Source organism: Dicentrarchus labrax, unplaced genomic scaffold (assembly GCF_905237075.1).
Source record: "Dicentrarchus labrax unplaced genomic scaffold, dlabrax2021, whole genome shotgun sequence".
Lineage (NCBI taxonomy): Eukaryota > Metazoa > Chordata > Actinopteri > Moronidae > Dicentrarchus > Dicentrarchus labrax.
In genome coordinates this window covers 7,536,551-7,564,243 of record NW_026136705.1, presented here as the reverse complement: position 1 = coordinate 7,564,243, position 27,693 = coordinate 7,536,551, and the positions used below count along the sequence as shown (strand labels likewise).

Here is a 27,693-nt window from a genome sequence, read left to right as displayed (position 1 = left end):
GCTAACTAATACTACTATTGTTAATACTATTACGCTCACTGCTATACTGCAACATACCAATATGGCTACTGAAGTTATTCTGGAAAACACCAGTAGGGATAACACAACACATGGCAGTACAAATGTCAGATAATGAGAAAAAAAAAAAGCAATAAAACCTGGACTAAAATTCATTTATTTATTTAAGTATAATTTTTCAAATGCACCACAGCAGAACATGATTCTCATGATGGCAGGTTATATATCTGAGGAGAGTTTTTACTGAGAGTTATGAGTGTCTGAGGAGAGAAACCAGGGAGCATACAATCATGCACTCTGTAGTGGCACTTCAGCGCTGCCTCGTTATGGCTACTTTATGACAGAAATAAAAAAGGCAATTTGGTCTTGAAGATAATTGTAACAACATTATCACCATGTTGCAAGTTATGATTTGCTGTGTTTCTCCCAACATATTGTTATCAGGCACTGCTGTGAATATTCATTGTTTTATTGCCAAAAGCAAGTGCCTAGTGTTACATGCCGGCTCATCTGTAGGACAGTACAGACATTGCATGAATATTTGTCAATAATGTCCACGAAATAATGGATCGGGTCTGTGCTGAAAGACTGAAAACAAAGGAAGGCCAAGTGCAAAAACATGAGGTTGTCTATCTGTATCTACTTGTGTCGAACCTGTAATTCAACAGCAATCAACTCTTCCCACACAATGTAACTGACTCTAAATGTGAAGTGTGGAGCAAGGTGTTCCTCCCTTAGACTGTTAATCACCCTGCTAGAGACCTGGCTGTGGAGGTGGAAAGTCTGCTCTTGGGGAAATTGATTGAGGAATTACTGCGAGTGTGAGTGTGCATATGTGTGTGAGAGTTTTTGAGTCGCTGAAGAAGTACGGAGAACCTTAAGTGCTGCAGTCATGCTAAACACAGATAGAAATTGTCTACCATGTGGGAGCTTTTCACATCTTCTCACATTTACTGAAACATTTCAAAAGCACATACATGTGATAACATGACTGCCGCACACAAGCTAGCTATTGATCTTACACAACTCGCCCTCCTTCCATACCATGCCCATATTGTACGCCCATTAGCACCATATGTGTGGATGGAGCTGGCACAGATGCCCCATGAATGGAAGACCCTATGAAATGAGGGGGGACCGGAAAGGACCCCAGGAATAGGGCACGGGACAGGGGTCGTCACGGCAACTTTGTCTGTGGGATGGCTCCCATTGTCACAGTGATGAAGCAGGAGGACAGGGTCCTGATGGGGGACGGGCATCGTTAATAGGAGTCACACTGGGGCTGTCAGCAGGGCGTCCGGGCGCCACATGTGACCGTGCTGCTACGATCGCACATGCATGTCAATGATGATATGTAGACTATGCATTAGGGCTATAGCATGCTTGAGCATGATTGAAGGCATGCGGGTAAATTTGCTTCATCCATATGCACACACACATACACAGGCATGCACACATTTATGCAGTCTTTCACATATACAAAGGGGGGACCAAATAACTGAAACACATTACAACACAGAAGCCAACAGTCATGGCAGTTTGATAAAGCTCACAATGCTTATACTTTATTTTTTATTATACTTTATTTTTTATCTTCTATTTTATTTTTAATTCTATTCTTAAGGTTAGGGATTTTAATTTTAGTCTAATGTATGTTTAATGTATACTTTATATTTTATCTTCTATTTTATTTTTAATTCTATTCTTTAGGTTAGGGATTTTAACTTTAGTCTAATGTATGTTTAATGTATGTTTTGTATTTTGTATGCTACTGGATACTTGAATTTCCCTCGGGATAAATAAAGTATCTATCTATCTATCTATCTATCTATCTATCTATCTATCTATCTATCTATCTATCTATCTATCTATGGTGAGGTTTTTGGGAAACTGAGCTGAACAATAAACATAATGAGCTTCAGCAAATTAATACTTAAACTCCCCCTCCAGTCAGAAATCAGTGTTTCTTCTTTATTACAGTGTGATGTTTGATCTTCACTGTGCAGAATGATGTACATGCAGAATTTGACACTAGAAGGTTATTTTTAACATTCATCTGCTGAAAGTTGAAAGTTTAGTACGATAGTGAAAGTATAGCACTATAAAAATAAAATCTGAATCAAAACGATATGATATACTATTTTGTCCCAGCATTGAAATTTGTAGTAATAATAAAAATTGAACAACATAAGTAGGCTACAACACAGTACATACATACATTACCAAATGACAACCTCAAACTACACATATTGCACATTACACATGTTTCACATATACCTTGGATTGCACATGTTACACAACCAGTGAAGATAAGAACACCATTAATCTATTGAACAACCCCTGCAGCCTCAAACAGCATTATTCAAAAAGTAACTATTCTTAAACACATTCCATGGTGTTTTGGGCTTTTTCTTGGACTATAAAATTAATTAAAAATATATTTATTTAGCATTCCTTCATCTAAAATAAAAGCAAAGAGTCAAATGTTAAGGTTTTTTTGCCGTATGCAGCATTACCAAGCTGTTTTCTGGTACAAAACTGTGGACCCAACTTATACTTGCACTGTACATGCAGCCAGTCAGTTTTTCCAGAGACAAATCAACTCTGATCCTATCTGAACCACCTTTCCATGAAGATGTTGACATGCCATGTGTGGAAAGTCACAATAGTAAAACAAGCAGCATGAAACGACACAGCTGGAGTTTTGCTCGCCCCATGTTTGTTTGTCTAACACATACTGTATACCTGCATTTATGTATATGAGACAGCCTTTGTATGTGTGTAGTTTATGGGTAAGACAGTAAGTCTATTCTCCCCCTTTTGCTCCACTGCCCCGATTCAGAGCCTCCTGGGATGATTATTAATCTAATAATTAAACATTTATTGCCAACAGCACCTGCTCTCTCTCTCTCCCCTGGACCCCCCGGGACCCCTTCACACACAGAGAGAGAGAGGAGGAGAGCAAGAGAGGGAGGGAGGGACACAGGAGGAGCTAGAGGGAGGGGTTGGAGAGAGGAGAGCAGCAAATCCAAAGGGGTCATCATCACATTGCTAGATTCTTTTACACCGGCGAGATGCTGTGTCTTTTTTGTGTGGTGGCAGACAGCGTGTGAAGTTATGTGATCCCAGAACAAAAGAAACAAGGAGGAAGGAACAATCCGATGCTGGGAAGGAACTGGAGGGAATCACAGCAAGGGGCCCCCCTAACCTAGTCTGACCATCTGCAAGCAACTAATCAACCAAACTTGATTTCTTTCAATCCACTTTAAAACCAATATCATATTTTTTCTCCAGATTTGAAAATTTTTTGGAAACATCTGAATCAACTTGGGATTGCAAGGACATCTCTTTAACTCTTTGTAACAACAAGTAAGGAGGCTAAGGACATTCAGCAGTGGACCCCCACTTTTAAAAGGACATAAAGACAGAGAGTGAGTGACCTGAGGGGGAGTGCAGGTCCCTCTGCGTGGCAAGATGCTGCGCTATCTGATCAAGACCCTGCTGCAGATGAATCTGTTCACTGACACCATCCGAAACCCGTCCAACGGCACCGATCTGTTCTTCAACGTCTCCCTGCCCTCCTTCAACAGCTCCCTGCTCGACTGGGGAAACCTCACCGGCTTCAATGGTAAGTGCAGGGAATTTGCTTTCCTCTCCTGTTTAATTAACCTCCCCTTTGGTTTGTCTTTGCCCTCCTTTCCTGGCAGTCTGACGCAAGAGGACATGCAGGTTTTCTTGTAAAAAGACTGAAAACACTTACAAGGGGGTGTCTTTTGTGATGGTAATGCGGAGTTGAGCCGGGGAGGGAGTTGAAAGGAGAAAGTGGAAGGAGTTGTCATGAGAGTAAATCTCCTGTGAGGTGATGGGAGAATGAATGGGTCTTTGAAATCTGATGAGGCGCTTATGACAGAATGTTGTTCAAAATTTAAGATTTGCTGCTCTCAGACAGGCTATAACAATGAACAATGAATATCCAAGACCTATAATTACTAAAAGTTGATTATGGGATACAGCTCCAGTGTTTAATGGGAGTCCTGTGCTTCCTAAATTCCCAATAAAAAACTAATATTTTCTGTAATTTAATTAAAAAGATCCTCCGGATACACTTCTTAATCAAATCCCCATATCCATCTCAGCCATGATTTGTGTCCATGGGCAAAACACTAAACCAACACTCGCCTCAGTCTGTAAGTCCATCTGATGATTTCTGTCAGAAAATAGTAAAAAAAAAAAGTGTCAATGGATGATCGCAGCCTGCCAGGATCACACGCTTGTCAGAGTGTTTTGTGGACTGTGAGTAAAAAGTGACAGAAAGACAGTATTACCCAATAACACGGCCGATTTTGCAGAAGCACGAGCGGCAGCCCGCTCACTCTGTTAAATGAAGCTGTCTGCTGTCAGGCACGACGGACTGGAGCTGTGACGTCTCCTTAACTTTTGCCACCGTGCTTCCTGTCCGTCAGTGATAAAGCTCAGTCTCGCAGTCTGTTTTGCTCCAGGTGGAATTCACAAAAGCGTCAGTTTTTATGGTGGTGGAGGGAATTTTGTTTTTACTGTGTGTCTGCCGAGGCTTATTAACATAGTGTAATGAGATGTCCCTGCTGTGCTCTAATGGCAGGGCTGTGTATATATATATGTGTGTGTGTGTGTGTGTGTGTATAAGTAACTATGTGTTTTTGTGTTTGCATGTGTAGGGTACAGTTAAGTCAACAGATCAACCTTTATGTCTGCTATAATGAGCACCCTAGCTTTGTCTCCATGTAAGTGCATACCAATGAAAGCTGCATTCGGCCACATGCATTCACACACATTGTCCGTTACTATATTCGTGGGGACCCGTCATGGATGCAATGCATTCCCTAGCACCTTACCCCAACCTTAACTATCACAACTAAGTGCCTAACCCTAACCTTAAAACCAAGTCTTAACCCTTATAAAACTTGTAGCATCTAGAATTTTAGTCCCCACAAAGCTGTCAGACCCCAAGAGTAAGTGGGTGGTTTTTGGACCCCATGAATATAGTAAAACAAGTCACATGCACACACACTCCATTGTCAGGTGTATTTCAGTTGGTTTAGAATGTCAATAAATTATTTTTCTTTCTCTTTCTTTCTTTATCTCTTTCTTTCTTTCCTTCTTTCATTCCCATTTCAATTCCGAGCTGCCTTCTAAAATATCGAACTGCTTCCCAGCTTGCGTCCATCGACTGATGCTTAAGAGCCAGTGAGAGGGTTACTGTGTTCCCTCTTTATGCTGCCTGGTGTGGATGTGTATGAATGTGGGTAATTGGTGTGTATTTTGTCCCAGAGGGGAGTGAGGTTTGCCTTTTGATGAGTGGACACGGACGTGAAGGGTGGATTTGCTTCTGAGCCCCCTCCCTGTCCCAATAACCAGCATCAAGCAGCAGCAGCAGCAGCGTTGGCTGTATCAATAATGCTGAGTTTATAGCTTCTCTTTCATTGCCCTCACACTTCTATTGCTGTCTCCCTTTTGTCATCCCACCTCTCATCCACAAGCTCTAATGGAGTGTAGATTGAGCGCAGCATTCACTCCCGAGATCTATAGCAGCCCGATGAGAAAGTAAGCATGAGAGGCGAGGAGGAACAATGAATCTATTGAGAGGAATCTATCTGGTGCAGAGCAACATAGACTGATAGACTGATAGACAGACGTGCCTTGTGTGCATCTGGCTCCATATTCTGTGAGATCTTTCCCCAAAGCTCCCAGAAATGGAATCTCCTCCCTGGAATCTTTAGGTGACATCGATACATTCAGGGAGAGTGAATGAAGACGGGGGTAGATGTAATAGTTCTACTAATCAGTGATCAATGAGATCAAGTATATAAGCCTTCTCCATTGTAAACCTGTGTAAAGGAAATGGATCGACCACATGGAGAGAATGAAAGGCAAACACTGATATCAAAACTTCCACCTGCTATAAATCAATATACCTGTTTCTTGACAAAAAGTATGTTTTACTCATACAAAAGGTCACCTTTTCCCAGATTTGGATTGATACCCAACATATTTTTACTTTTCTTGCCATAATAGAGATGTATTTCACCAGCCATTATGTGCTGATTCATCAGTCGGGGGTGGCGGGGTGGGGTGTTACTGGGGGCTGCTGGTCGAACCGTGGGTATCCAGGCGAGAAGCTCAATAGCAAGGCAGTGGGCGGACAGCTTGCGTGGGTCGACCTGAAGCTAGGGAGGCTCAATGGGAAAATCAATGTGGCCCAATAACCAATTTGGGAAATAATGGACAATTCACTCAAACACAGCACTATAGTGGACTGCAGGGGCCTGGCAAGTTTATCTATTAGTTCTCCCTCTCTCTTCCTCTATCACACCTTCTCTGTCGTCTCTATTGGCAGTTTTCTTTAGGGATTTGTGCTGCGCGTGGGCACTGACTATTACTTGATTTTAGTCGCAAATTAAGCTTGAATAATGGAAGTCTGAATCATGGGAAAGTAAAATTAAGTGAAAATATTTTTAAAATTAAAATACATTGCACTACATGAAGTATTATTGACTACTGCATTTTATCATTTCAAAAAATTCAGCTTCTCTGAACTTTATAGCTTTAATTTCCCTGTTTATAGACACTGGCTGTGAGTGACTTATCATTATTTCCCAGAAAAGGAACTATAGATAGAAGGAACACTTGCAACTGAGTTAGTGAATTATTTCAAACTTAGTTTTGTGTGATTTAAAAGCATTCTGAATACAGAACAAACTGACAGCCCAATTAGCTTTTTTTCTTTCTGCCCACACACCCTCCTCTCACACACACTCATTTGTGATCTGGATGCAACTTCTGACTCTGATACATTCATAATCCATAAGAGACTGCAGAATCTCTTCTCTGGTCAATAGGTGTTCAGACGCATGCTCCTTAGGGAGCAGGTGCACTTGCCAGAGACAGAGCCGCTTCAGAGATGTTTGGCTTGTGAATCGATATCAAACATTTTATTAAAAGCACGCAGGAGTCGTGCCACAAACAGAAGCAAGTTCCTTATTTTTTCTGTGTTGCTATAAAGACTCATTAGAGTGTCTAACATTGATAACTGTGTAATCAATGCAACTTAAGGTCAAGTCCACTTTTAAGAGGGGAGTTGTTCATTTTATCATAATTTAATGGTATTATATTTAAAATGATTATGCAATAATGTCTGATAAACTTGTGGTTCTGATGCTAGAAGTTGGGAGGCTGTGTGTGCATGTGTGTGTACACATCAATATAGGCATGTTTGTATTTAGGCAGCTGGAAAAGCTGTGTAATTGTATGTGTGCGTATGTATTGTAATTTATGGGTGCTAATGCGGCCATTTGTCCCTTCATGGAGGTCAAGTAGGCTCCCCTTTGCTCTATTCACCATAAATCTGCCAGGGAGCCATTAACGCTGTGTGCGTGCGTCTGCGTGTGTGTGTGCATATTTCCTAGCTAATTACTTCTAAATATTTCAATATGCAAATCCCATAAAAGTATACCTCCACAACTGATTTTTTTGTTGCTGTCTGCAGAATCTTTGTCACAGCAAATCAGCATTTCAAACAATCAAGCCTGTCCAATTTGCACGCTGTCAGAGACATACTGAATTCAAACAGAGGATCTTGGAACTACAGAGGGAAGGCAACCACCATAGTGCCAACCAGGAGCTCTGAGAGGAGGGTTAAACTTCCTTTACTGGGGAACCCTGCGGTGGTTGTTAAGTGTGTTGGCTGTTTGGTGCTAATGGTGCTGTCAATCTGGAGCCACTTGAACCTAGAAAATACCTGCAGAGGGCTCACAAAATGTAAAACTACAGTTTGCATCGCTTCCCACTAGATCCACTACATCTTTGCTGCTATATTCCTCATGTATTCACTGGGAATGGCTTGCTAGTACAGCTGCATTATTAATAGATTTCTAGGGAGCATTTGGGCAGCCAGACATCTTTATTCATAGGCAGAGCCAAGGGCTGGGAACCACCAGTTGTCTCCCCTCGTACTCACCTCAGCTTGACTCTACCATCGCTGAAAGCACAGCTACGGCTGTGGCCTCTCTCAGTAACTCACATCACTTAAGACGTGAAGGCACAAAATGCACACTAATTCAAAGTCACCAGGAATGCAGACACAAACACAGTTTCACCTCTGGACCCCGTACTTCCTGTCAAAGCCGGTTCCAGCTCCAGCGTGACGTCTGGATCATTAGATGTGACCTTTCTCACCGCGCTGGTGCTCAGGTTGGCGGTGTGGCCGTGGCTGGGACTTTGTAGCAGGCTAGAAAGAGAATGTCTGATGACCAGGGAGAGCTCGGTAGCGGCTGGCCAGACAAACTGTTTGAACCCCCCGCACTGATGGCATCCAGCCAAAACAAAGCCATTATTTTGGTTGGGGACTTTTCGTACTGGCAATGCACTCTCCCATGATGCTCAGTGGATCTGTTTTTTCTTGCAATCTCTTCAGTGCTGATCATCACAGAGGAATTCACATTTATGACATTTCTTATAAAAAAATAAGCTTCCACAAGCAATTGTATGTGTTGACATGTGAGTCTATAAAAAAGAACCACAGGGAGTCATAACAGTGTACTGTACACACTGAACATCAATATAAAAATAAAAGATGTAAACATGCTGGAGTTAACCAAAATTATCATTTATATCAGGCAGGTTATTCTACGTTTTTGGGGGAAAAAATCATATCAGACACACATTATTGTTCCATGTAGACTATTTGTATATATGTCCTAATACGTGTCTGGTGGGGATCTGTAGTGCATAGCTGCTATTTTTACTGTTAAATATTTTCCACATATGTGGATATAATACCATACGGAAGACAAGACTTGATTCAATATGATATGTCACTTTGATTCTTGATGCCATTTTCTCAGCTGATGTGTTTTCAGAGTGTTGACATATGAGTCTAAAACAAAGAAGCACTGGAAGTCCCGACAGTGTACTGTACACACCTGGTGTTGACAGAGGAGGAGGAAATGAACCTCTGTATCTGTATCATGCCTGATATGAATGACAACAACCTGATAGTGCAACTCTGATGTAAACTACCAGCACAGCATGGTCCAGAATGCTGAATGAAATGCAGCCCTGTTGGTTCAACTGCATGTACATCATGTGAAAAGATCAGTATTGTCAGATGGTGGTTATAGTGCAGTATATAGTGGACTATGCTGGACTATTTGTAGAAAAGATAAGAAAAAGTATCTATGATATTCCATAGCAATGATTTATTTATTTATTTTAATGTAATGTAGAGTATTGTAAGTGATGTCTCTGGGATGGTACCTCAATGCTAATGAAACATTTGAATAATGATTTAGAAATGGTCCCTATTAGGGGTGTTAATGAAAACATTTTAAGGTAATGAACAGTTCAGTTACACCACTTCTTCTCAGACGTAGTCAAACCAAACCTGTACGACATTTGACACCAAACAGACACACAAACACTGCGTGGCAGGATTTCTGATGTACATCAAGGATAGATATAAAGTTTAGTCATGACAAAATGTAGACTGCAGGCTAAAAACACAGAGGTGCACTCAACCTGCAAACACTGAGCGACATCCTCTATAACTTTTCACCAGATGTGCTGTGCAGTGCAGGATGAAGCTTGACTGATGACTGAGCTGATATTCAGCTCATGATCTGACACTGAAGACACTCAATCAGAGTATTCAATAGTATTCAGAGACAATAGCTGTCTCATTTTTTATTAATAGACAACTTTACATTAATTTGGGCCTCCTCCCGTTATATACACAACCTCCAATGCCGTTCTTGCTTATATCTTCCCAGTGTTAACCAATAACTGTTTGACAGCTTTATTTGAAACTCAGTTTAGACTTTTTTTCTTTTTTCAAAGGTAGTGTTCAAACACAAATCATGTTATTATTTAATTACTTTAGGTTAAAATATTATGTTATTGTTTATATTTTGAGTATATTCTAATATACCTATGAATGGAAGTAAAACAAGCAATAAGGCAAAGAGAAAATGAAGCTGTCTGGATTAATTAGGCAATTTAACAACTTCCAGTGCAGGCCCCATCCACTCCTGATCTGAATACTACAGGTTTGTGAAATAAACAGATACAGACAGTGGCTTTGTGTTACACCCCAACTCCCTAAACAAGAACCCTGATAAGAAGGCACTGATACTATTTTTTATTGTAGTCTGCAGTCTGACCTGTTGTTCCTCACAGACAAAGCTCAATTATGTTGAGCTAACTCATTGGGCCAAAACTTAGACTTAATGGTGGGTCAGGGGCCAAAAGCAGTTTTTTGTATTGTTAAGACACTTTAAAGACACTTGTTAAAACACTACCAGAATCCCAAGTTCACTTAATTGTCTGGCTTCCTGCGCAAAGTGTCACTGCCCAACGTAGACAAATTATGAAAAGTAATTAATAATTATTGATCCTATAAATTTAAACACAAACAAATACAGAAATAACAAACAAAGCATAAACAGGGATTTATATAATTTGTATTATTTAAATATATATATATATGGGAGCCAAATCATTCAGTCACCTTTTGACGGGCCACATTTTGGGTAGCCCTTAGCTAAATTAAAGGATGGGGGTGGAAGGAAGATAAACAGTTGATTAAAGTTAGAAAGAATACATTGATGTTAAGGCAAAAACCAAAATCAAAGCAAAAATGTGTGCAAAAATAAAGATGGCTGAAGTTCCCAGGCATATTTGGCCAAACAAAGATACATAATGCTGTTCTTATTCGCCACTTTCAGGAGAATTCTCCTCCACCTGTCGCTCCCTCCTATCCTTTTCATCACCTGTGCATCTGTTTTCATCTCCCCCCTCTCTGTACCTCTTTATCCTCCCTCCATCTCACTCTATATTTGCCCACTCCCTCTACCTGCCTCACTTCAATTTCGTTCCAATTCACCTCGATTTATCAGCACGGCTGCTGCATAAACAGCATCCCCACACTGTGAGAATACATAACCAAAGGAAAACATTTTTTTAAAAAGCCACTGAATGCCTTTTGAATTTAGACCTCTGTGGATGTATTTGTGTATGACAGCATGTTGATAATGAAGGATCCGAGTCACCTCTCCTTCTCCTTCTCCGCCCATCCTGTGCTCCTTCACCTCATCCCTCCATCTGTGCCTCCCATCTCCCCATTAAGAGGGCTCCTCGGTCCCTTCCAGTGGAGGATGAATAACATCAGACGGTGCTCAGCAGTCTAGCTAGGAGCCCAATTACCGTCAGATCATCTCGACGTATTTTTGGGCCCACTATCAGTTTGAGCCTCCTCATCACAGTTTCCATCAAGCACCGGCCTGCTGCATCCCTGATAAGCTTATCATCCACAATTTCACTTTAAAGCCCCAATCTGTGGCTGCAGCATGGGGTCTTCTGTCGAATCACAGCCCCCCACCCCACCTTATCTACAAGCTACGAGCTTTGGCTGTCCAGTTTCAGCTGAGTTTTATGAGATTGTAAAAGTTCATTTAGATCGGGTGCATATGTTTATTGTTAGAGATTTCTGCAGATACATTTTGGACTCCTACATTTCCAGAAGCACTCTTTAGAAACTTTGTTCTGCTTTTCTTTCGAGCAAACAACAATTCTAGCTGTCACTTTCTTACCTGTCCAGACGGACATTTTTTGCAGCGAGTGCCCTTAACCCCCCCGCTGTCGGAGATAATATGCGGAATTATGTACATAACCGAGCAGGAATGGAAATTAGGCAGCATCTGTGGCGAAGATGAGCACTGAAGGGGGGGGGGGAGGAGTGAGAGAGAGAGAGAGAGAGAGAGAGAGAGAAGGGCAAGAGATTCTACTTTGTAAGCAGGAGAGAGTTCTGCATATGCTAATAGCAGCTTGGACAACTTTCTCCATCACTGCGAGGATTTCTCCAGGTGGCGGCAGATTGGATGGCAATGAAGATATAAGATGGGTTGTTAGATTTACTCATAAGGTGCCGGGGGGGGGCACGGATTAGCGTAATGTACAATATTTGCAAAAAAAAAGTGCGGATCAGGGGAGATGATAACTCACTGGAATTATAATTGTCTCTGCGGCTTGTTTCCAGACTGTTTGTGGGAGGAAGAGTCGCGATAAGCCGCAGAGATGAGTGTATGATAATGCAGTTTTGTTCCCGTGGTGGGCACACAGTTGACAGAGTTACTGGAGGGAAGGAGAATTGTGTGCTTTTTAACCTCAGAGATAGTTCCATTCAGTTTTAGATGACAGACAAGCTGGCAGGGTGTCTCTGTCATCTCATTTTGCACTTCATGACCATTTCACAAAAGCTGGAAAATCAACATTCTGGTTTATTACCATTTTTCTTTTATTCTCCCTGGACATGTTTTTTCCTGCTAAATAAGACGTCCTGTGCTCTCTATTGAGATAACATCAGCATCCAAAACATGTCATTATAGATTTGTGTTTTCCATTAGTTTTTATTTTTATTATATTTTTAATTTTTGTTTTCAGTTCAGTTAGTTTCCAGAATGGGTTTGCTCATTTCAGTTCAGTTTATATTGTTTAGTTTCAGTGTTAGTTATTTGTTTTTCTTATAATATGGGTGTAAGTTCAGAATAGGTATCAGAATACAAATACACTGACTCACAGAGATGTAAACACCCCAGTCTCAATGAATGCACCAATGCCAGTTGTGTTGATAAATTAGACCGAACCGAAGAATAAAAAAATAAACTTCATCTAAAGACATTTCCTGTTTATTATTATTTCATTTTAGTCTTGTAAGCAGCCTACACAATGTTGTTGCAGTTTTTTTTCTTTTCCTAAAACCTTGTTTTTAGTTTTGTTTAGTTTTTAGTTTTTAGTTTAGTTCCGTTTTAGTTTTTAGTTTAGTTTTAGGCAACTATAATAACTTTGATACAAAGTGTGAAAAATGTATTTCAATTTTGTCTGTTTCGTGGCGGCTCCTGCTGTCTGTGAATATACACGAATCCGGGGGAGTACCGGAAGCAAGTCGCCATCGCTGCTGTGGCTTATTGTCCTGTTAACGACCACAATAACTAGCCTGTACTGTAAATACATTTTTCTGTGCCACTTTCTGATGTGACAAGGCCTTAAAAACTGTTTGGATTTATCTAAAGAATTTCTTTCCCTTTAATTCATAAAAATATTTACAATAAATTTGAAGCTCTGCAAAAGGGGTGACTTTTGTTACTGAAGTTGGACTTTCACCAAGATCCTTGTAACGTGATGTAACATTTTTAAACATAATAATATTGTAAATAAACAGCGTAATAGAGTATATCTTCTCCAAAAACAAGATACATTACCATAAGAAACAGACAAGCAGGCATATATGAAGACAAGTCCCATAAATCCATTATTTTGTTAAAAGCAGTTACACAAACGTCTTAATGATAAAGACATTGAAATGTTTAAATCAATCAAATCAATTAAATCACACAACGCTCACTTGCGCACTGAGAACACACAATCCAAAACCCCCAGAGCTTTTCCCTCAGTCGATGCCTCCATAAATTATCCGCACTTTCTATTCTCAACAACTCCCGCTTCAGTATATTAAAGAGGCTGGCTGCACCATTCATCTGGGAGCACACGTACAAGGAGGAGGTCAATCAAAATGAGGGGTTAAGTGTGCTGATGACTCATGGGTCACCACGAGAGGTTGCAACCTTTAACCCTTCTACAAAACCCCTGTAACCCCAACAACGTCTTCACTTAGGGGGCTTCCTGAGTGTACTGAGTGTCCTTTTGTTCATCACATCTGCCCTGCACCATTGTTATTCCAATCAGTGTCATTAGTTATGAGTAGGTGTCAGTACTGTCCACTCCACAGCACATCATTGCATTATGAGTAAGTTCAGATATTTAGCCTGAAGTAAAGACATCGATATAAAATGGTTGTGTCGTATCTAAACCATTGCTTGCCTGAAGTCAGATGTTGCATCATGGTTGTGGACTAATAACTAAATTTGTATGCGTAGCATTTCTCTCTTCCAAGTAATCCGTTTTTGCCTACGTTAGACAAATGGAGTTGAAACAGACTGCCCAATGCTTTCAGAAGAGTGAAGGTGAGAAGTGTTCATTTTTTTAAATGTAAATTGATTTTAGCATCTAATAGGGGTTTTACAAGAGATTGGACTGTCGGTGCAGTTAATATAATGCTTGCACAGAATACACACACACAAATACATACACATGGCAATCCTTAAACATATCAATGTCAATATGCACATAGGTGAAATCACAAAAGCCATCAGTGTAAGCATGACAAATCTCTCACGCTGTTTTCCTTTCTCTTACACACACGCATACTGTAATACATATAGCTGTCTCCAAAATCCATTTCAAATCCCAATCCAAGTGCCAATTATTTTCTGAATCCATCGGTGGGAAAGAAACATGCAATGACAACCCTGCAGTGTCAACACAATTGGTCATGCATGCCCATGAATACTGAGATATAAAAACTGTGTGGTAAGAGCAGATCACGGTGGCTTTGTGTCATATACCATAATATGTTCTCCTTCTGTTACTAATGTTATGTTATGTTATGTTATGTTATGTTACTAATGTAATGTTTTCTGCATGTTAATTAAGGGTGTACATGCGCAGATGTGAGTGTAGCTCATTATTTCTTTAAAAGATGAAAATGGTCGACAAAGCCATAAAAGAAGCTCTAAAGATCTTTAGTTTTTATCTTTTTAAATATCCCCTCCAGTCATGTATTTAGGCATACATGCAAATAATCTGCTTGGAACAATAATGTGTGTCTGATATGTTTTTGCTACAACACTGTAATGTGAAATATTATTTTAACTAAAAACATTTTTTGAAACTGATTACATTGAAACATTTTAAGTAAGACTAACTAAATTTTTGTAAATTAAAAACATTGTTGAACAGCGATAACTAATGAAACTAGCTTAGTTTTGTAACTCACAAAAACATTCCTGATTCAGTATTTTTTACTAGGTATGTTGTTTTCACAGTACAAAATGAATTTAAAAAATTTTGTTAGTGTTATTTCAAATTTTCAATGTACTCAGTTTCAACAATTATTTTACTTAAATTATCTTATCAGGTTTTACAGTAAAAAAAACAATTTAATTTCCACATTAAAGTCCTTAAAAAGTCATCTCCTCCTTCTGCCTCATTAAAAGTTCCAGAATCTCTGAATATGCAAATATTGTTCATTTCTAAAGTTTTGCTGCTGGACACAAGATGTCTCCTACTTCACTGTAAAGTCCATTCTCAGTGGATGTGTACTGGTGGCTTCAAGTTTCTACATCACACTGTACAAGTTGATACTGGACCAGGATGGACTCCCTAACTATTGGTGATGTCACAGATCATGCTGGTAGGCCCCGCCCCTTAAAATCTGATGTACAATGAGCTCAGAGAAACGGCAAATTCCTTTGATTAATGAGAGTTTTGCCTCTCTCTTTGTTCCCCTTGTATGTTTTCTTCTTTGCATCTAATTGTAGCTCTTGTCTTGGATAAATCTCCATTGGAAATGGGATCCTTGATTTCAGAGGGTCTGCCTTGAAAAAGTCAAAATTAATTAAAACCAGAAAAATGACTGCTCTTTTAATAGTTGCCGACTCTCAAAATAAACCATAAATAGACTCATTCCATACAAGATGAATACAGAAATTATATTCATCGTGCTGGAGCAATAACCCACCCATGGAATGATTTGTTCATTATTATTTGATACATGATCTCAATTTATGCTTCAGTGTATCTGTCATGCCACATGCCAATACTGATTCATTAGCTGGGACAGTAAATGTGTGTATGTGTATGTGTGTGTGTGTGTGTGGCAAGAGGATACTACCCATGGGCTCTAGCAGAAACAGTCACTAGGCAATTACTGAGTAAACACTAATTAATCAATACAGTCAGTGTGTGACCTCCCCTGACATCCCTCCACCCATTCACATGCACACACACAGACACACGAGCACACGGCAAACAAAAGCTCATCAGTGAATTGAGACAATATTAGCTTCTTCTCTTTGTCCATTGGCTCTCCTCCATCTGTCTCCAAACGACTAACACAGAGGGATCGCGGCTGAACTTAACTTTTAATTGCCATCATATAAATGTAATTATGTGCTTAGAGTAATGTTTGCAGAATATTCTAATTTTGACATTTATGATAATGTTGCCCATGTAAGCCAGCCAGGGCTACATTCAGTCAGTCAAATGTGAAAGTCTGACTTTGGGCTAATTAAAGTGACTGTAGACTGTAAAGTAAATACCACTTTGATTGAATTTGATTTAACTGCATGAATTAATCAACCCAGAGATATATCTGACATAGTGACTTGTTTGTTGTCTGTGGTAAGAAGTCTCTGTCAATCAGAGATATTATTAATCATTGTACAATACAACAACAACATTAGCACGAGATGTCTATAATGGCTATTTAGCTTTACTTTTATTTAAGTCCAGATTAAATGAAAAATGCCTTTTCAACCCTTTAAAGCAGACTACTTTTTGCTTCTGCATGTACTGCCTGTGTTTTTACGGGATGGCTCATCGTGGTAGCCAATAGCGCAGTGTGTTACGTCCCCCCATCAAGCAGCTGACCCTGTCGGACAGAGAACAGCGCGAGCAGACCGGGACAGAATGCAACATCCAGTGCCGAGGGACAGTTTGACCACAGGGAACACAGTACCAAGGTGGGTTTTTTTCCACATTTGACTTTAGGCACCCCGGGGCTGAGTCAGATAATGTTAGCTACACAAGTTAAAAAGCTAAAGGCAGCTAACCTTACCGTTAGCAGTAGTTAGCTACTTTTAGCAAGTCGATCGGGAAACTCTGTAAATCGCCTCAGTACCGCTGTCGTCAACCTGGCCTCCGTCTGTCTCTGGGGTTGTGTCCACTGGGAGGCTGCTGAGCCCTCTTCTGTTGAACCCTAACAGCAGCTACATTAGCAGTTAGCTATCAGCAGCTACATTAGCAGTTAGCTATCAGCAAAACATATTTTCACTGTAAAGTATAATCCAGTTTCACCCAAATCACTGATAAAGTTGTGCTTCTGTACAAGTAGTGAAGTTTTGTTTTTGTATTGCTAAAAAGGCTATACAAGCAACGTAAGTAACCAGCGAGGCCCAGTCCCCAGAAACACTGGAGAAAGCCATACTGTTGCTAGCTGACTAACTAAAAAAACTTGGCTCTGTATCACAAGGCTTATGCTGCATTCACATGGATTCAGGCCGACTGTAGATGGCAGACTGACAGCAAGTTCCTCACAGTGCGGGAAGAACAAACTAACAGCCAGTCAGTCAGACAGAATGGGTCTTGGCGACTGTTCCTCTTTAAAGGGTTTCCATTGCCTCCATGTTGGGGTTGACTGTGGCTACGGCTGGAGGGGGCAGTGATAAAGTGTCTGCCCGTTCCCCTGTTGCTGGACATTGACTTGTGTCACCATTAATAAAGCAGAACCATTAAAAGGTTAAGTTTCTGAGTGACAAACAAATTGATAATCTTAACCAAACCTGAGTCTGAAAACAGCAGATTGACGTCCTCTGATGCAGGGAGGACAAATCGGACAAGGAGATACTTCATAACGACATCGGTGTCCCTCAGTCTATGGAGAGGACGAATTTGTCCTCTGTTAGAGGGTGGGGTGCTTTGGAGGGGACAGGTGACAGGAGACAAGTCTCTCGATCTCAAAGAGGGATGTTTTGGACTGGGAGATCCTTCACGATGTGGGGAGGAGCGTTTTGGACTGAGAAAATCTTTTCTTCTTTGATTCATATGTAAGGAGAGTTTTGCTTCACTCTTATTATGTAAGCAGAGATACACACATTCACACCCACTAAGACCAGTCCTCCAGTGTGATCTGAGTGGGGAGAACTGACCCTTCACTGGTAGTTTTACAATTTATATATGTACAGGTCATACCGTTTTACTTGTGAAAGGTCTCGCTCATATTTGATGAAGTTAATTACCTGCTGATTAATATGTGCTCAACTGTTAGCAGTATCTATTATTAGAAAGATGATTGTGGTGATTCTGTGTTCATTATGTAACAGGTATTTTAATTGAGCCCATCTCTCTTAAACTCCTTTATTGCTGGAGATCCTCGCCATTGATTAACCTAACCTGGTGTTCAATGCCATACTGCTGCTGCTGATGGGTCAGTGACCCCATTGTGAGGTGCCAATGGTAGAAGCTATACCTTAATAACAGCTTCTGTGACAGACCAGGACAGGTGATGACAAGCCTGAAAAATGGCTTCAAAGTGTCAGACTTCTTTGAATGATGGATTCCTGGAGAGAAAGAAATACCCTAGAAGGTGATAGTGGAAGAACAAAAGATAAAGGAAAAGAGTCACTGAGGATGCCAAGCGTGGGGTGGGGGTGGGGGGGTTCTTCAACAATAACCAGGTAGTTTTTTACAGAAGGGGTCAATAAACACACACCCTGTGAAACAGATCATATCAGAGTAGATGGGAGCGGAGGAGGCTCAGCTGCACTGTCAGGTCACATTGTGGATTGATACCGCGTAGCCAATTCTCTCAAGGAGCGGAAGCAACGCCGACTCCAATTTCAAACAGCAAGATTACACTTCTGACGAAAGAGTGGGTTTTTAACACAAAGCCAAACACAGCGGTTCTCAAGTAGTATTTCTAGGGGTTTAGGGGCTAAAGTGTGGAGAAGTTTCAGTAGAGGCAGAGACATATGAAGCTGTCAATGGAAATATTTCATTTTGATCCTCAACTTTAAAATATGTGCCAAAAGAAAGTTTTGAATCTTTTGTCTTTTTTTTTATTAAACTGTGACTATGCTACCTGTAAAATATGTTTATACTCCCATCACGATCATGTTCACTGTTACATCTTGTTTGATTTGCACTGCTGTGGACATAACACATAGAGGAAAAGGGGATTTTTTTGACACAATGTCAAATGCATTTCTAGAAATAAAAAAAACATATATCCTTTAAATTTCGGGATAATGATGAGGATTATCATTAGTCATTATTTAACAGTTCATTCATCAACTTGTAGACTTTTTTGGAATGTCATCAAAATGCCACATTACAATAAAGGCAGAATATTCATCGCAATCAACTTTATTCTTTTATGTAGCTATTTAACAATTTAATAAAGTTCCACAGGGAAGAGGGAGAATACAACCCTGCGAACACAGGGTTTATAGACGTGCAAATGTATATAGAGGGTGGTGTGATGGGTTGCCACGTAGCAGCGCTCTGGGAGCAGCTTGGGGTTAGGTGCTTTGCTCAAGGGCACCTTGGCAGTGCCCATGAGGTGGAACTGGCACCTCTCCAGCTACCAGTCCACACTCCATACAGCAAGTCCATGCTGGGCTTGAACTGGAGACTCTCCAGTTCAGACTACAGACTGAGCTTCTGCTGCCCCCTACAACCAAAACATAGAACAAAAGTGAGTTTATTAAATGGTTTGAAAGATGCCACTGATTTTGTCAGTCTGAGATGTAAAGGAAGGCAGTTCCAAAGCTGAGGGGGCCTGGACCATGAAGGCCTGGTCACTCCTGGAAAGATGAGGTGTAGCTGGAACAACAAGGACAAACCTGCTGCATGAGGATCTGAGGCTGAGCTGTGGATCATAGGAGATGATCTTATCTGAAAATGAGCCTGACCATGTAAGACTACAACTCACAGGAAGCAAATCATTTCCAACAAACAACCCAAAAGAGTCCTCATGGATGTGGATAGTTTGGGCCTACACTTAGGGTCTGAATATGAATGCATTTGTAACAAGAAGTGTGAACCTCTGGCCTTACACGCTGACAAAGTATTCGAATCATCACAGAGGACACGAACCGAAAGAAAGGCGAACAGAGGCAGGATGAGAGAGCGTGACAGCAGAACAGAGGGGCACAGACAGTGACTACAGGCACAGACAGTGGAAAGCAAAGAGAGAGTGTGGCGAGGGCCACAGGGCAACAAGGGAGACTGACATTTTCAGGCACTTTAATAAGAGTATTAAGATTGGCAGCTCTGCTTGCCGTTCACCAGCCTGATTACCATAAAGCTATTTATTAGGCTGATTTCCCAGGCTGAGTGCAACAGAGAGCGGGCAAAGGAGGGGAGGGGGTCGGCGCCGTGGGGGAAGGCTGGCAGAAGGTTAAGGGCAAGTCACCATGGAAACAGACAGGGCGGGTATAGCGGGGAGCGATTGGGAATAGTGGACGTTCGTTTACAGGTGGAGGAGAGCAGAGCACGGGGTTAGAGGTCAGAGATGACTCCACGGTGCAGACTTTTAAATCACTGCTGGGAGTTTCCGTAATGAAAGCGACTTCATGGCGGTGTCCTGATTTATGAAATTTGCTGTGACTCTTACAGGTGGGCAGCAGAGCTCACGAAACCCCCAGTTCGCTATTCACGCACACATTTCACATGCAATTAGTCTCATTACAGCAGCTTAACACGCACACAATCGCAGCTCTAATCTATGTACACCCCCACGCATGCATGAGCACTTCCTGCAGGTCTTCATTAGCACTAATCAGGGTCTTGCTGCTGCCCACAGCGGGGGCCGCTGACACCTCTTTAAGTGCTGGCTTGTCCATGCTGCTCTAGTGCTGCTCACATAATGCCGAGGCAAAAAGAGCACAATGGAGAGTGTGTGTATGCGTGTGTGGCTCCTTGCAATGCAGCCATTATAGCCCAACAATTTACTGTATACAGTGACATGAGGTGCAAATAGCTTGTTGATAAGCAAACACTTACACATAGCCACAGAGTGTGAGAGCTGCAAACCATCAGAAATACTATTCTCCAAATATATACAGTATATATAACTATATGTTACACTGTGCACTCTTTAATTCCCTAATGGTATGTGTTCTTCTGAGCAGTGAATGTGTAATTCATTCATTTATGTAGCAGCTGATAGAAATAGTGTTTCACATAGAAACTTACACTTTTATTATATTAAATTAGCTCATAAGGTACAAGGTCAGGTGGGCATGTGGTTCATGAGCACTTTACTATATCTGCAAACCATAGCCCATTAGATTCTCTCATTAGAGTAATTCTACACTCTGATATATCCTCAATGCACATATTTTTCTATAATCCTTACAAATACAGAGCTGTTGCACAATTACTATGCATGCCAATTGTCTGCCATACCAGCTTAAAAATGGAATTTGAATTATACAGCCAGAGCCAGCTGCTTAACAACGCATATCAGTAGGTGCAGAGCCAATGTCTCATTGCAGAGGGGGCGGGCACCTGTAGTGGGTCCTTAAAAGTGCTAATAGAAAAGCTGGATAGACAATTTATAGACTGGGAGGGTGGAACTGAGAGAAATGTGGATTACAATGAGGTGTACTAGTTCACCACCATGGAGGCTCACTTTATTATTAAGCACAAAGGCCATCAGGACCATACATAATATAATAAAATTACTTCTAAAAAAAAAAAAAAGACAGATCATCACATATTATGAATATGAAACAACTTACCAGTGACGTGTTCACCCAGCAGCTGTCAGTCTGAATCCAATCCAGCTAAAGCCACATGAATCCACCGTAGTCTATCTGAAATGTCCAGACACTCCCAAGACGCCAAAGACGAACATATTCCACTATCATCTTCATCATCATGGTTGCTTTCAGCTACCTGCACGGAGCTAGCTGCTGCTGCTTTCTAACATTTCCACCTGTTTGGCTGGCAGAGCTAACAGCAGGACTCTGACATGGAGGGTTGAGTTGTTGAGTGAGAAGAGGTTTGTGAGGGAACACATGAGGTAAGAAGATAGGGGCACCTAGAAAACGGTGGGCCTGGGGCAGCTGCAGTCTGTATCAGTCTTATAACATATAACATTCAGTATTACTACCCTTGTTAGTCATAGGAGAGCTGACGAGACTCTGGGTGTGCAGGTTTCCTAAAGGTTGTTAACAGTTTCCTCAAAACAGATACCAAAGTTTGCATAATATAATATAGTATGTCATTTACAGTTTGAGTAAAGAACCTAGCACAAAGATAGTGTAGAGGGAGGCAGGAAACTATAAGATTATAGGATGCAATGTGTGGAGGCAGGAATAAAGAGTGTAAGGGCTGTGTATTAGCAAGAATCTGGTGATACGATTCGTATCACAATACAGGTTACAATTCACTATACTCACATGTGGTGTATAGTGTCCAAAGTTAGGAATAATTCAGTCATGAACTGTTCATTTTATAATGATCCTTACTGCCTGGAGCAGCAAACGTAAAGTGACACTGTGCAAATACTACTGGCCCATTTTGGGGTGAAATAAATATGTAAGAGAAGTCTTACATGTCACTGTTTATAATCAGTGTTGGGCAGTAACTGATTACTAGTAATAATACTTCAGTAATAATATTACTTTCTCCTGTAACTAGTAGTGTAACTAATTACTACCAATAATAATATTTGTAAGAAGTAAAATAATATTTCAGTAAGAATATTACAAATATAATTAGTTACAATGTTACTTTTGTTGGCACCCCCTACTAATTCCTTGGATTCATTTTTGTAATAATGGAGGAAACTAGTTTGGAAGATGGAAATGCTGGAAATATTCCATTACTTTGATTTTAACAAACAAAAGATTTTAATTGTAAGTCTGAATTTTGGGGAAGGTATTTGAGAACTTTGTGGGGAGTAGTGGAAAGTAATATAACTAGAAGTGTAATTACTTACTGTTGGCAGAGAGTATTACTATAACTTTTTTAAAAGTAATAAGTAAATTCATTATGTAGAGTTACTGGACCAACACTGTTTATAACACAGGCTGTTTATCCTTCACTGTATGGGCCTCTTTAAACAAACTGGGGTATAAATGAATGGCTTTCTTGATTGTTAATACATAATTTACTAATGCTATATAAATTGGTTATACCCCATTAATAGTGTCATTCATTATTTGATTTTGGGCCAGACCCTTTGTAGGCCTTTTCTGGAGTATAAGTGGCCACACAGTCCTTTAAGTCAGTGCAAGGGATTTCTCACAACCTGGCAACCTTGACCCACACTAAGCATAGACAAAGGAAAATTGTATTCATATAACACATTTCATACAGAGGCAGATTCAAAGAGAGTTACAGACATTTAAAACTAAAAATAGGAAAGCAAAAAAAAAGTATGAAAAAGTAACAAATAAATAGATAATAGCAGGCTTTTGATATTTATTATTAGGATTATTATTCCGTTTATTATTATTTGTAGAAGTGGTAGCAGAAATAGAGTTATCATGGCATACACATTTTCAAAATTCAAAGTAAAAGTACAGTGTCAATGACTACTAATACATTTTTAAAAACTTGACTTTGGATCTGTCTTTTTTTACTTCTATAAGTGACTCTTACCTCTGCTGAATAATAGAATTAGAATATTTCAAGTCCGAAATTCTTACTTCGTTGTACTGAATATGATAAAAATGTGAAAGTTCTTACAGTAAAAAATTCATTTTAAAAGTGTTTTCATAATGCATAGGAAAACACCAGGCTGAAGAGCTCAATACACATTTCACCCAGACGCATCCAGAGTGTTAGCAGGCAGGTCACTTTGTTTACATCCCTCTATCCCACCGGTCCTGTTAGGCTCATAACTTATTTATACTAATCGATGCCGCTGGATCTTTCTGTAGGAGAAGCTGGCCTCCTGCCTGAGCTTTGCTTGTGTGTTAGTGTAATTGTGCATATATTTCAATTTGCAACAAGTCACTATTGCTGCAATACTACATTACATGTTGCACTGGACAAACGCCTCTAAATGAAAGTGATGGAATGGGACATGAAATGCTCCATATAGCCTTTGAAAAATAGAATCAATTTGTCAAATATACAGTGTATATGAGTGTTGAAAGGAAGGAATTTTATTACAGCATACAGTACCCAGAAACGATGAGGCCTACGTTGCCACAAATCAATACCAGTGACTAAAAACAGTGACTTATAGCTATGAGTTACTCACATGTTGGTGTGAGATCATACTTTTAAAATGAATGCTTGCAAGGAGAGGCCGTATGTTACTTTAGGCTTTAACAAAGAAGGTTAATGACCTAAATGCGTGTACAGTAGACTCATGACTTCATTTCCCAACAGCCCCACAGCCTCAAATATGCATGTAACAACATTTATGTCTGACATTTGTGACAGGGAGCATACTCCTTTTTAAACGGTATGTTCAATTAAAACAGGTGAGAGCAGCAGAAAAAGACAAGCAGCTGGGCGAGGCTGACCTCACCGGTTTGTGTGCATCCTGAAATCCTGACAGGGGTGATATCATCGCCTGCTATCACGTCATCTGACCTCGTGCGGCAGCTGTGTTCACCTTGACGCAGACGAACGAGCTGCTTTGTAAAGGTGGGAAAGGAGAGTGAGGATGTGAGTCAGCGCAGCATGACGTCCCCTCTGATTAACATGGTGGACGTTCACCGAAGAACAAAGAGAGACATCTTTGGCAGCATTTTGTTCCAAATTTAGAGTTCAAACATTCAGGGATGCCTGCTTTGACTCAATTTCTTTAGGCTGCAAATTAGTTATTTGCTGCTGTTTGACGAAATGGTGACATTTTGAGGGTGGATTTATCTCAAACTGATAAACAAAACTGTGAGCCCTCTGAAAAGAGAGCAGTTGGAAATGAATCAAAATAAACAGCATCCCTGCTACCGTGTTAGGCCACAAGCCAGTGCAGGGCAGGGGATAAAACCATACTGTAATATGTACAAAGTAATGTGGGATTGCCAGGGTGGTTGGAATTTAATGAATTCAAAACCAAAGATGAAACAGAATTACAAAATGGACAAAACACCAAAGAGAGTCTGCTATAGTCTGTTAGATATCCTTTCTTACTTCACAACAAACTTGTATTTGATTAAATAAAATATATAATATTTTATCTATTTGTTTTTCAAGGATCAAGGAAATGTATTTATCATGTTCCAACACATTATTATACAATAAAACAAAAGTTTGCAGTTCTTTCATGTTACACAGATCATTGAATTTATATTAGAATAATATATAATATAAAAAAAACAATATATACACTAGATACAGGTTTAAATATAGGTGTATATACTATGTTCGTCTTTATTTATTTATCTCATTCATTTATTTCATTATTTCCTTCCATATCATATTTCCAAAGGTAGAAAAAAAGGGCCAAAATGTCGAAATTTAAATTTCAAGCAGGGCTCCAAAGCAGTTTCCATTTTTTCCAAAGTTCCATTTGAGCAAGTGATACAATCTTTAAATGAGGCAGATGCTCCATGCTGCTGTCAAGGAAATTGCACTGGAACCAAGCTGATGTTTTTCTTATTCATAATGTTAAAATATCTGATATAGTGCAAGATTGCTTGTGGCCTTGTGTAGCAAATAATGGCATTATGAGAAAACAGATGAGAAAAGGAGAAAACAGTAAAGATTAGAAACATGTAGTGAAGAGGAGGGAGTCACGCTGCTGGCTCTCTAGGGGGAGCACAATCAGGATGCGTGCCGCAGCATTTACCCTGCCAATTAGCAGCCACCTCCCTACCTGGTGAGAAACACAGCCGACAAAGGGAGCGTTGGGGAGGTGGCAGGGGACAGGGTGTGTCTCTCTCCATCCCTCTCTGCGCCCTTTCATACCATCCTTTCTCTCTCCATCCGTGAGCTTTGCATTTGAAAGAGCTCTGCCAGTCAAAAACATGAAAGCAAATGTCAGGGGCAAAGGGCGTCTCTGACAGAGCTCCATCAAAGGCAGAGACCTATTCTGATTTCGAGAGACAACACAGGCTCTCTCTTGCCGAAGGTGGATCATTTGTATTTAATTTGGAGAATGGAACAAGAGAACAATTCTCACTTTAAATTAGATAAACCTTGTTGGGAGAAGATAATAAGATGAAAAGTGTTCTGTTTAAAGTCAGACACTCTACTCAGTGCCATGAATGAACAGTAAAACCTCATGTAATTCACTGGTGTTACACTGAAATCTGTGACCCGTCAGATTCTGTGACCTGCACTGATATTCTTACCTCAACACAGTGTTCTCAAACTGTGGGGTGGGCCCCCCTGGTGGGGCATGGAGCCACTGCAAGGGGACAGTGGATGACTAGAGGAAAAATTTGAAGTGAATTAAAGTTGAATGAATATGATTTCTGTACGGAAAATACACAAACAAGAGTTGATGCTAATTGAGCTGGCATTTATTTCACTAAAATTCAGCAATTTCATATTTTTAAATTAGTGCTGGTTCCCCAATCGTTACTTTAAAAATTTAATCTGATACAATAACTAATTACCTGTTGAAAAATGTAGTCAGTAACCTAATCTAAGCAGCACCATATTAAAGTACAGTAACTTGAATACTCTCTGTTAATTTTGGATTGCCTCAATACCCACTGTGCAAATAAAAAGAAGAGACAATACATATCAGCAAGAAGTACTGATGGAAGTGTATTCTAACAGTGTGACCTTAAAAATTAAAATGGAAAGGGAAAAAATGGAAAATGGAAGGATTTTATGCATCACAAATGTCCTCTGCTCAGTGTATTTTTAAAGAGCAACTGTTCTATTTTAAAACCGTTATCAGCTTAATAATCCCCATTTTTTATAAATGTGACTGTAATCTGATTACATTTTTTTTTACAGTAACTGTAATAGATTATTTTTTTTGTATCTTGGTTATGTAACTCAGTTACATGTAATCCATTACTCCCCATGCCTGCTAATGTAAAAAAGATAGGCCAGCTGTCAAGAGGCAACATACAAGAGCAAGGGCGACCTCCAGTGGCTCACAGCAGCCTCTGACCTGCTCTCAGTCACTTCACTTAAAAATGAAATGTGTGTATGTACATATATATAATGTTTTTGTTTTTAAAGTCTAACCTGTTTTTGCTAAATTAACTTTGTGAAGCATGTATCTGATTTAGTCTCAATCTGACACTGTCACTCAAACTGTGTGTCCTCTACTCTAAAGACTTAAAGACAGACTTTAAAAACATTATTCTCATGTTATTGCCTCACAGAAAACCACATACTGTGTTGGCAAACACGTACTTTGACTCAGACTGGAGATCTATGGTTCCCTCTAGTGGCCTGATGGTGGCAAAGCTCATCAGACTAGCAGCAAACTACTTAACTCAAACTTATTCATCCCTGCTACCTTGAAAGCTTCTTAGCTATTGAACTCTTCACTATTAGTCTCAATATTCTCCTCTTGAACACGTTTGTTAAGTCTGATGAGGAGCTTTAACAGCTGCTGGGCTCATTAATGGAGATACAGAGTAAGCAGAGGGGAAAAGGGGTCCTTGAGAATTCCCTTGGGGGTATAGCCCAGCCAGACCATCCTGTCACTGTAATGCCAGTTTTAAACACCAGATGTCAGCAACACATCGCCAACAGTAATGCTTCTGCTCTATGGCTCTGAACATAGATAAACTGTAACAATGCAGTCCGATAGACAGATATACATACTTAATACTAAATGAGCAAAATCCAAAAAGGGAGCAAATCATTAAAATCTTTTCTGGGTTTCATTAAACATAAGAAATGGGTGACAAACTCATTTTGAAATAGAAGTTCAGTCTCTGTTCTGATTGGTTGTTTTCATTCAGGCCCGGTGGAATCTTGAAAATCCCATCAGGAGCACTAGGAGGAGCCAGAGGAACCTGATTTTGTCACAGATTTATCTGTCTCATGTACTACTGTCAGGATAAAGTGAAAGTTTCAGCAAAT

The 27,693-nt window shown here is 40.1% G+C and overlaps 1 protein-coding gene across 4 annotated transcripts in view; it reads left to right on the top strand.

The window, feature by feature from the left end:
* Nucleotides 1-3,108: 3,108 nt before the first annotated feature.
* Nucleotides 3,109-27,693, top strand: part of robo3 (roundabout, axon guidance receptor, homolog 3 (Drosophila)) — a 161,525-nt gene continuing 136,940 nt past the window's right edge. For 3 of the 4 annotated variants that reach the window (XR_007884984.1, XR_007884983.1, XM_051401444.1), the window contains exon 1: nucleotides 3,109-3,646. Coding sequence is in view for 1 of the 4 variants with exons in the window: in XM_051401444.1 (XP_051257404.1) it covers nucleotides 3,493-3,646 (154 nt within the window). In the remaining 3 variants the exon portion in view is untranslated. The remainder of the gene's footprint in view (nucleotides 3,647-27,693) is intronic. The other variant, XR_007884985.1, reaches the window with a different exon arrangement.